Source organism: Nilaparvata lugens, chromosome 5, assembly GCF_014356525.2.
Source record: "Nilaparvata lugens isolate BPH chromosome 5, ASM1435652v1, whole genome shotgun sequence".
In the NCBI taxonomy this organism is placed as follows: domain Eukaryota; kingdom Metazoa; phylum Arthropoda; class Insecta; order Hemiptera; family Delphacidae; genus Nilaparvata; species Nilaparvata lugens.
The window spans coordinates 4,930,889-4,942,847 of NC_052508.1; the positions used below are offsets into that span (position 1 = coordinate 4,930,889).

General features: G+C 35.7%; 1 protein-coding gene across 1 annotated transcript in view; it reads left to right on the forward strand.

The window, feature by feature from the left end:
- Positions 1-11,720, forward strand: part of LOC111044786 (sodium channel protein Nach-like) — a 34,324-nt gene extending 22,604 nt beyond the window's left edge. The window contains exons 6-7 of the mRNA XM_039429350.1: positions 8,394-8,709; positions 11,497-11,720. Of these exons, the coding sequence (XP_039285284.1) occupies positions 8,394-8,709; positions 11,497-11,720 (540 nt within the window). The remainder of the gene's footprint in view (positions 1-8,393; positions 8,710-11,496) is intronic.
- Positions 11,721-11,959: the final 239 nt, after the last annotated feature.

The window sequence follows — 11,959 nt, forward strand, 5'->3', positions numbered from 1 at the left end:
ACAAGTGTGTGAATGCTTAATATTAAAAATAGGCGTCAGTGGCCTCAGAAAATCACTTGTAAAGCCAAGGGTAGCTGTCAAATCGAATGAATTAATAGGCGTCGGTGGCCTTAGTGAATTGAATGTCAAGATAGACATCAATAAAACCATTAATAGGCGTCAGTGGCCTCAGTGAATTGAATGTCAAGATAGACATCAACAAAACAATTAATAGGCGTCAGTGGCCTCAGAAAATCACTTGTAAAGCCAAGGGTAGCTGTCAAATCCAATGAATTAATAGGCGTCGGTGGCCTTAGTGAATTGAATGTCAAGATAGACATCAATAAAACCATTAATAGGCGTCAGTGGCCTCAGTGAATTGAATGTCAAGATAGACATCAACAAAACAATTAATAGGCGTCAGTGGCCTCAGAATTGAATGTCAAGATAGACATCAATACAACAATTATGTAGTACATACGTAAATGAAAATTGAATAGAACGATTTACGTAACCTGAATAAAATTTTGAAGAGGAGATGCAGCCAGGCAGACAGGCAATGAATCCGCAATACCCAAAGGAACAGGACATCAGCAAGCGACGTTGTGATCTGGCCATGTGATGACAAGAATGGAAGCGTTCACCACAGCAGGCAAATCCCCCAGTGGAAATGTAGGCAGGAGCATGCAGAATTCCAAACGAATAGTACGACTTTCAAGTTGTGGAATTTTTAGAATGATTTCCAAACGGTAGAGATGATGAACTTGAAAGTTTGAGTTACATGAGGTGAAGCCATTTGTTAGAAGAATGGCAATTGAAGCCCACACGAGGTTGTGAACTTGACAAAGTTTATCAGCATAAAAATTTATGCGAAGAAATCGATGAATAGTTGAATCACAATTGAAGAATAGAATAAATGAATTAATTTGAAAGAATAATTCACTTTTAAAAACGTTCTGTAAACTAGATGAATTTGGATGAAAAGTTTAGACCGGGCGCGAGATATGCACACACCGACTATACTCCATTGAAAGACACGGAAACCGCTAATGCTGGTCAGAAAAAGGGACATGCCGGATGTGTTTGAAACGTAGGTAAAACGTTTACAAACGTTTGGTGAAAAAGTAACAAATATCTAGAAAGTAAGATGCCTAAAGACAAATTAAATTCCAAAAAATCGAATAGTACAAATATTAAAATTGAAACGACAAATAATAACACGACGAATAATAAGAAAACCAACTTGATCAAAGCAGTGCCGTAGAACCGTGATGTGACGTCACTGGCCAGTGCAGACGGACAAAATGACGACATGATGTCTACGTAGTAGCGGAACGAGTAACAAGTGGAACCGTTCCAATAAATGCTTTGTCAGATTTTACAGACGGGTTAGGCCTACCGCTTTTTGGTGAACACCACCAGTTTTTTAATTTTCTTACGAAATGGCTTGTCGATTGTTTTGAACTATAAGATCAGTTTATATCTTGCAATTATCATAACTTCTATCACTCGCGAATAGCAATAAAATATGATTTTTCTGCTATTCGCGAGTGATAGAAGTTATGATAATTGCAAGATATAAACTGATCTTATAGTTCAAAACAATCGACAAGCCATTTCGTAAGAAAATTAAAAAACTGGTGGTGTTCACCAAAAAGCGGTAGGCCTAACCCGTCTGTAAAATCTGACAAAGCATTTATTGGAACGGTTCCACTTGTTACTCGTTCCGCTACTACGTAGACATCATGTCGTCATTTTGTCCGTCTGCACTGGCCAGTGACGTCACATCACGGTTCTACGGCACTGCTTTGATCAAGTTGGTTTTCTTATTATTCGTCGTGTTATTATTTGTCGTTTCAATTTTAATATTTGTACTATTCGATTTTTTGGAATTTAATTTGTCTTTAGGCATCTTACTTTCTAGATATTTGTTACTTTTTCACCAAACGTTTGTAAACGTTTTACCTACGTTTCAAACACATCCGGCATGTCCCTTTTTCTGACCAGCATTAGCGGTTTCCGTGTCTTTCAATGGAGTATAGTCGGTGTGTGCATATCTCGCGCCCGGTCTAAACTTTTCATCCAAATTCATCTAGTTTACAGAACGTTTTTAAAAGTGAATTATTCTTTCAAATTAATTCATTTATTCTATTCTTCAATTGTGATTCAACTATTCATCGATTTCTTCGCATATTTACTCTGATAAACTTTGTCAAAATTGCAACCTCGTGTGGGCGTTTATCGCTATTTATTTGATCTACGGAACGTTTTTAAAGTGTGAATTACTTCTTCAAATTAATTCGTTTGTTCTATTCTTCAATAATTGAAATGTGAATTATTCTTTCAATGGAGTATAGTCGGTGTGTGCATATCTCGCGCCCGGTCTAAACTTTTCATCCAAATTCATCTAGTTTACAGAACGTTTTTAAAAGTGAATTATTCTTTCAAATTAATTCATTTATTCTATTCTTCAATTGTGATTCAACTATTCATCGATTTCTTCGCATATTTACTCTGATAAACTTTGTCAAAATTGCAACCTCGTGTGGGCGTTTATCGCTATTTATTTGATCTACAGAACATTTTTAAAGTGTGAATTACTTCTGCAAATTAATTCGTTTGTTCTATTCTTCAATTGTGATTCAACTATTCATCGATTTCTTCGCATAAATTTTTATGCTGATAAACTTTGTCAAGTTCACAACCTCGTGTGGGCTTCAATTGCCATTCTTCTAACAAATGGCTTCACCTCATGTAACTCAAACTTTCAAGTTCATCATCTCTACCGTTTGGAAATCATTCTAAAAATTCCACAACTTGAAAGTCGTACTATTCGTTTGGAATTCTGCATGCTCCTGCCTACATTTCCACTGGGGGATTTGCCTGCTGTGGTGAACGCTTCCATTCTTGTCATCACATGGCCAGATCACAACGTCGCTTGCTGATGTCCTGTTCCTTTGGGTATTGCGGATTCATTGCCTGTCTGCCTGGCTGCATCTCCTCTTCAAAATTTTATTCAGGTTACGTAAATCGTTCTATTCAATTTTCATTTACGTATGTACTACATAATTGTTGTATTGATGTCTATCTTGACATTCAATTCTGAGGCCACTGACGCCTATTAATTGTTTTGTTGATGTCTATCTTGACATTCAATTCACTGAGGCCACTGACGCCTATTAATGGTTTTATTGATGTCTATCTTGACATTCAATTCACTAAGGCCACCGACGCCTATTAATTCATTGGATTTGACAGCTACCCTTGGCTTTACAAGTGATTTTCTGAGGCCACTGATGCCTATTAATTGTTTTGTTGATGTCTATCTTGACATTCAATTCACTGAGGCCACTGACGCCTATTAATGGTTTTATTGATGTCTATCTTGACATTCAATTCACTAAGGCCACCGACGCCTATTAATTCATTCGATTTGACAGCTACCCTTGGCTTTACAAGTGATTTTCTGAGGCCACTGACGCCTATTAATTGTTTTGTTGATGTCTATCTTGACATTCAATTCACTGAGGCCACCGATGCCTATTAATTGCCCAATTGATGTCTAACTTGGCATGTATTTGATAACTACTTTCTTATTTGAATTTTCATAATTTTTTATATCTAAGCTGCGTTTACACCGGAGTTAATAACACAAGTTTTTAACATTTTCGTTATCAACTGATGTTAATTACAAAAGTTAATAACATCATGTTGAGTTGCGTTTACACCGGAGTTGATAACATGAGTTATTAATGAAAAGTTGTCAACTTGACTGAATCGACAAAAAATTCTCATGAAAAAAGTTGATAACTCGTGTTTTCAACAAAAACTCCTTGTTATTAACAAGATTTATGTTATCCATCGAGAGTCAGTGAAGATCAAAGGATCGGACAATTAGAAATACCCGGTCAATAACTGTTTATGCTGGTCAATAGGGTTTTTTTCCCCTAACCACCCCTAAACATCATTATATTTTGATGAAACTTTAACAGTATGTTTAATATGTGTAAATCATCCTGTATGCCAAATTTGAAACGAATCAGACAATTAGAAATACCCGGTCAATCACTTTTTATGCTGGTCAATAGGGTTTTTTACCCCTACCACCCCTAAACATCATTATATTTTTATGAAACTTCAACAGTATGTTTAATATGTGAATATCATCCTGTATGCCAATTTGAAACGAATCGGACAATTAGAATACCCGGTCAATCACTTTTTAAGCTGGTCAATAGGGTTTTTTACCCCTAACCACCCCTAAACATCATTATATTTTGATGAAACTTCAACAGTATTTTTAATATGTGTATATCGTCCTGTATGCCAAATTTGAAACGAATCGGACAATTAGAAATACCCGGTCAATCACTTTTTTGCTGGTCAATAGGGTTTTTTACCCCTACCACCCCTAAACATCATTATCTTTTGATGAAACTTTAACAGTATGTTTAATATGTGTATATCATCCTGTATGCCAAATTTGAAACGAATCGGACAATTAGAAATACCCGGTCAATCACAGTTTATACTGGTCATAGGGTTTTTTACCCCTAACCACCCCTAAACATCATTATATACTGAAGAAACTTCAACAGTATGTTTAATATGTGATATCATCCTGTATGCCAAATTTGAAACAAATCAGACAATTAGAAATACCCGGTCAATCACTTTTTACGCTGGTCAATCACTTTTTATGCTGGTCAATAGGGTTTTTTACCCCTAACCACCCCTAAACATCATTATATTTTGATGAAACTTTAACAGTATGTTTAATATGTGTATATCATCCTGTATGCCAAATTTGAAACAAATCGGACAATTAGAAATACCCGGTCAATCACTTTTTATGCTGGTCAATAGGGTCTTTTACCCCTAACCCCTAAACATAATTATATTTTGATGAAACTTCAACAGTATGTTTAATATGTGTATATCAAACTGTATGCCAAATTTGAAACCAATCGGACAATTAGAAATACCTGGTCAATCACTTTTTATGCTGGTCAATAGGGTTTTTCACCCCTAACCACCCCTAAACATCATTATATTTTGATAACTTCAACAGTATGTTTAATATGTGCATATCATCCTGTATGCCAATTTGAAACGAATCGACCATTAGAAATACCCGGTCATCACTTTTTATGCTGGTCAATAGGTTTTTCACCCCTACACCCCTAAACATCATTATATTTCGATGAAACTTTAACAGTATGTTTAATATGTGTATATCATCCTGTATGCCAATTTGAAACAAATCGACAATTAGAAATACCCGGTCAATCACTGTTTATGCTGGTCAATAGGGTTTTTTACCCCTAACCACCCCTAAACATCATTAAATTTTGATGAAACTTCAACAGTATGTTTAATATGTGCATATCATCCTGTATGCCAAATTTGAAACGAATCTGACAATTAGAAATACCCGGTCAATCACTTTTTATGCTGGTCAATAGGGTTTTTCTACCCCTAACCATCCCTAAACATCATTATATTTTGATGAAACTTTAACAGTATGTTTGACATGTGTATATCATCCTGTATGCCAAATTTGAAATGAATCGGACAATTAGAAATACCCGGTCAATCACTTTTTATGCTGGTCAAGGTTTTAGGCAGTCCCTTAGGTTAGAAGTTCTATCCTACTCTGAAAATCGAATTCGAATAGTTTATAATTTGTATCTTATCTGTATTTTATTCATCCAAATAAAATGATAGTATCTTATTGCAGAATACTTATTCAATTCTAGAAGCATAAACTGATTCCGTTTCATAAACCATTTTGTAAACACGTTCACATCAAATCAGAATCAGCTGACTTCAAGGTTATTTTACAGCCCTAGGGCCGTAAAACTTTTACCGGCCTGGTCAGAAAACAATCATTTTCGGCCTCCATATGACGCACGAAAACCAGCTCATTACATCCAAGTGGGGCAAAATAGTATATTTCGCACCTAGGGCCGAAAATGAGATATTTCCGGCTCGAAATCGGTTTTTAAGTCCGAGGCCGTAGGCCGAGGACTAGAAAAGATTGAGAGTCGGAAATACATTTTTGCCCATGGTGCGAACGCTATTTTTTGCCACACCAAAAAAAAACTTCCCAATATATAAGAATTAAAAAATAAATAAAATTCAAACAGCCTATTTTGATAGTTTGAATCTTGGTTATGACAACTTTCACTGTCAATTAATTTCAATATTACTAATAATAATTTACAATAGTGACAATATTTTTATACTATAATATTTCGAATAATTGTTTGAATTTTTATAGCTCGCGCTTTGCGCCTGGTGCAATATCTCATGGATACATGGATGAATAGATTTTCATTACTATTTTGAAATAATGTGATTAAAAAATTAATATAATTGCATATTTCACAGTTTTGTCTCAAAATATATCTAAAAATTGATTGAAATTTAAATTACGGTAACTAATATAAAAAATAGCTAATAAAAGTCGAAATTCATGACAAAAAAAAATGTCACTGACCGAGGTTCGAACCTAGATCATGTTTGTAATTCACTGAGCTTTGAGTTCTGATGTAGTACGCCTTTACGCTCTCGGCCATTGCATATTTATGATCGAAGAGGCCTGTAAGTCTGGTAACGTACGTAGGCTACTATAATATAGTGTAGCCTATAGCGGCAAACTTGAAGCTGGTTTGCCGGCATTTTCACAACAAAATATTGCTCTGAAAATAGTTAAATCATAGAGAAAACATTCGAAGATTCAATCTTGAGTGGGCCTAATGTTTTCTCTATATGGTTTGATATTGAAGAAAAATTATCTAAAAGTTTTAATAATGAATTACGGAAAAATTACTAGGAATTTTTCAGTCAAGGCTGAGTTTCACCAGTAGGCTTTACCTTAAACTTTAGATCTCTGCTGTATTTTCCTATTATTATTGTTGATTGTATTGCATTAAGAAGTGGAATTTGATAATAAAAAGAAACAATTATTACCTACCTCACTTTTAAATATTGATACAATTATTGTACTTTGATTTCAAATTCGATTCTTCACTTTTAAAGACTTGCGATACTTACCTTTCTGACAATGGACAATGCAGCCAACATTATATTGTTGAGGCTATGGAGATATCATTGTATTCTATTGTTTGATATCAAAAACACAATAATAAATATTAATTATGAAACAGTAATTCATAAAATATATTATAGACATGATACCGCGATTCACATACATAATTATATAGTTATTACAGTCGTTATGAGATTATCTCTCTATGATTTTTGTGAGATCGGACACGATCAGCTGTTATTCAAGGTCATTTTACAGCCCTAGGGCCGTAAAGTTTTACCGGCCTGGTCGGAAAACAATCACTTTCGGCCTCCATATGACGCACGTAAACCAGCTCATTACATCCAAGTGTGGCGAAAAATGTTTTTCACTCGTGATATACACAACATTTTACCTTCACCTACATTTTTATAAAAACTGCAAATAAAATAATTTTCAAAAACGTACATGACCAAACAATGTGTTACAACATAATCTAAAAAGTAAACAGAAACAGCTGGCTTCTAATCACAGTTCTCCGCCGACAGCGCTATCGGCAAAAGTTGTAACAACAATGGCCGCCACAACTATAGTCAATAAAGACCTTAAAGATGCATAGACTTACATGCAGCGCTAGAGTCGTACTTGGAATTGAAATCGGCAATTGAGGGGGCAACCTATAAGATTATTACATACCAATGCCTCTGTAATCTATAGTATTACAAATATATAGATATAATATCTCGTGCTAAAATACCCCAATGGCGGCCTTCAATTTCAAGTAAGAGCTGTCTTTGGATAGGCATTGTGGGTCTATATCTCTTTAGGTCTTTGACTACAGCTATGATGAAGTTCCAGTTTCAAATTTGATTAGTTAATAAGGAATATTCGTTGGCTGGTATTTTAAAGAGCATGGAATATAAAAAATATTTATACATTTTTTTAGTATAGTGATATGAAGTTTGTGATAATTTTAGCATACAAACATATATTTCATATGTTGATCAAATCTGGTTGAGGTATTGATTTAGTTGGCTCAATGACTGACTACTCTATATGCTTCCTCATCTGAACTTAGACCTTCTTACCTATTACAATGTAAGTTTTTAAAATAGAGATGCTTCCCATGTTATTTAAATGGAGTCACTTTTCCTCCCTAGGGAGTTTTTTCTGTTTTTTACTACCGAGAGCGAAAAAGTGGCACTATAGTATTATGTTTCAGGGAGTGAAGTACTTTAGACAGTAGGTGGAAGAAAATAACTATATTGAACTGTCACTTTTTCTCTTTAGCTTTAAGTTAGTTTTTTGACTTTTTCATGTATGTTTTGAAAGGAATAAATTATTGAATGATTGATTGACTTTACATTGATTTAATTTGCAGTACTACATCCACTCAGCCTACGAAATGCCAGTATCGGGGAGCACGGGCTACAAAGTGCAACAGAACATGGAACGCGAGACGACGTTCCGCTTTCTGGAGACGGTTGCCTCGAAAGCGCTGCGCCATTTGTTACCCGAGCAACGACGTTGCCGGGTTCGTCGACGAGCCACTGGCCAAGTGGAGGGGAGTGCTGGGCCTGGCCCACTACAGTCACAACACATGTATCATGGAGTGTCGGAGACGTGTCGCTTACGACTACTGTCAATGTTCGCCACATTTCTTGTTGAAGAATGGTCAGTCAACACAGAGACGTCGTGTCAGCTCCACAACAGTATTTATTAATCAATTATACTGTCATCAATGTAAAGTAGATTTGACAAGAAATCATAGAACGTGTATTTTATGGGAGAATTTATTTATTTAGCAGATACACAACACATATAAAGCTCATGAGTCTCAAATGTCCACATGTACACTATATTTTTTAAATTTCTTCAAGATGTTGTGTAGTTTTTGCTCAGGAGAACATAAGTAATGCTAGTCCATTTAGCGTTACCCAATGTGCACCAAGGAGGCGAACTAGCGTTACACATAATGGGAGAATTAAATGTGCACGACGAGAAAATCCCTGGTTCTCAGTTTTCACGTCGTGCAGTACCATAGAGAAACAATAGCGTAAGTAGATATCCCATGGCATAGGGTGTTTATGTCGCAACTTACTGTTATCTCAAGCCGATAAGCCACGTAGTTCTTTTCGTGAAGCTGTGTGACGCTGGTAGTCTCTCATACTGTGCCGTGTGCCGTTCATACACTCTCACCCCAACAAAACGCTATTGCTTATCTATGGTACCTACAGATGGGATTGACAATCAATAAGAAGTCTAATCAGCTATTTCTATTCACAACTTTTTGATCTTTTGAATATGGACTATGTTTTTGTTTGACCACGTTATAATGACAGTGTTTGATCAACATTGGTGTTGCTATCCTTGTCTATAATTCGACAAAGCAGATAGCTCTATCCTTTTCTAGCTCCGCAACGTTGCCAGTAGAAATATAATTGATTAAGAAAATATATGATACGGAGATAAATAAGATGAAGACAGAAGTAATGGTCTGCTCAAAAGTCCCAGAGAATGTGTCCATTAAATTGAATAATCACGCCCTGAAGCAAGTTAAAATGTTCAAATATCTTGGAAGCATTATATCAGAAGATGGAAAAGATTGACTGGATATAAAGCGCCGAATCAGAGAAGCTAAGCCAGCTTCTTTCCTCAAATAGTCTAACGTTGGAAATAAGAAAGATACTTATAAAGAGTTGCATTTGGAGTATAGCTCTCTATGAGTCTGAAACGTGGACTATTGGTAAGGCTGAGGAAAAGACTAAATGCTTTTGAAATGTGGTGTTGGAGGCGAATGCTAAGAATAAAATGGACTGACAGAGTTACGAATGAGGAGGTATTCCAGAGGGCGGTGGAAAAGAGATCTCTTCTGAATTTTCTCAGGGATAGACGACATTCTTGGATTGGACACGACGCATTCGTCAAGTATTCTGGAAGGTACAGTTGATGGACAAAGGGGTCGTGGCAGACCCCGGCTACAGTGACGAAGGATCTGGCTGCTATGAGCTATGTACAATGGAAGAGAGTACCAATGGACAGATTTAGATGGAAGGATGTCAACCAATCAAACGATTGAGCTGAAAGAAGAAGATATGAAATATATAAGAAAAATATATTTTCTTGACAAATAAAATTATTTTAAACAAGAATGAACAGTTGAGATATACAGGTATCAAAGAAGACAAAGAATCGACAACGCGGTTCTCCTATCGCTCTTTCTCCACTGCCATTATAACGTGCACCTCATTATTGTGGTCAATGTGGCTCAAAAGAGCCCTACGCTCCAATTGATTGAGAAAATATTTAATCTCAATTATGAAAATTTGTCTATTGATTGACTTTTACAATAATCACACGGATTACACCATCAAAATGATAGGGAGAGAAAAAAATAAGGTAACCTTGTGCTATTTCTCTCCCAAATTTAGATAAGGTTACACATAGTATATTATAATCTCGCGTATAATAATATACTAAAGGAGAGAATTGGCTTATCCACGTACGGGATACGAAGTACAAGTTTGAAGAATCATCACATTTGAACTACTAAACTGATTAACTTGAAATTCTGCATAATGATTATCAATCTATCAAGGATGGTTAAAGGCCTATTTTCATTTTTGTTCATCGAATAATTATAATTTTAATATTGAACACATCAATTCAATTTGGGTTGCAAAGTTTACGTTAGATAAAAGCCCAATCAAATAGTTTCTCTATTGTAAATTATTACAGTTAATACAGGGTGATTCAAAGAAACGGGAAATTTTGAAAGTTGTGTTGGTAGCCGTGGGCGATTGCTACCACTGAATAACAAAGGTCAACAAAACCTTGCCATTTAGTTGCATCATGGATGCACTGCACTACGTCACACACTGCACGAATATCGATGGCAGTTGTACACCAATTGTTCGGGGAACGTGTAACTTCGAGAAATGGTAACATTCCATGGCCTCCCTCCAGCGGGAGTTTACCATTTTAATGAATAATAATTTACATCCTTCTGAAATAGACACAATCTGAAAGTTTTTTATCCGATGATGACGTTACGATTTGGCGATATGGCAGTAGATGTTGGCTTCAGAGGCTAGACTTCCCAGCGTGTCTATTCTATAACTGGTCTAAGGTTACATCAAACCATGGACAATGTGACGAAGAGACTACAGAAATGTTTGCGTAGAAAAAGAACACACCTGCAAGATGTCATCTTCAAAAAAATTAATGTTACGGTATTTATTCTAAAATGACATTATTTTTACTATTAAATGATATAGAAAACTTCATTTAAAGATTTATTGTTCTTGAAATGGTTTAACTTTCAAAATTTCCCGTTTCTCTGAGACACCCTGTAGCTTCAATATCAGCAAGGAGCTGAATTAAATTTAGTTGTGCTTTAAACAGACCCTTGCGAAGTACGGGTTACCTGCTATTCGTCATTGATATTTATTATAATGTCGAATAATTTGTGTACATTTTTTTAGACCAATACTACCAAGTGTGTGGTGTGGAAGGACTGGCTTGCCTGGCGAGATACTTCAAAACCCTGATGACCATCAAGAGTCAAGGTCCGCCTTTCAACTGCGACTGTCTACCCAACTGTGAAGACATCAAGTTTTTTCTCGACAAAAACACCAAAAGGGAATGGTTGGTGACTAATAATTCATCATCTTTCACCCAGTTTACCATCTATCTCCATCTACTATAACATTTCAAATACTGAAGAGGTGCAACTGAGTATTATAAAACTTGATTGACATTTTTATTCTAGTCCACAATATCATAGAGAAAATATAGCATAAGAAGATATTCCATGGTATAGGGCGTTTATGTTCCAAATTCAAAATGGCGGCTGATTGAAGTTTTAGTTTTAAGGAAATGAGGGGTTGTAAGAGAGAGAAGTAGTTGGGGTTCACTTGTTTTTTCCCTCCCTATCATTTTAATGAT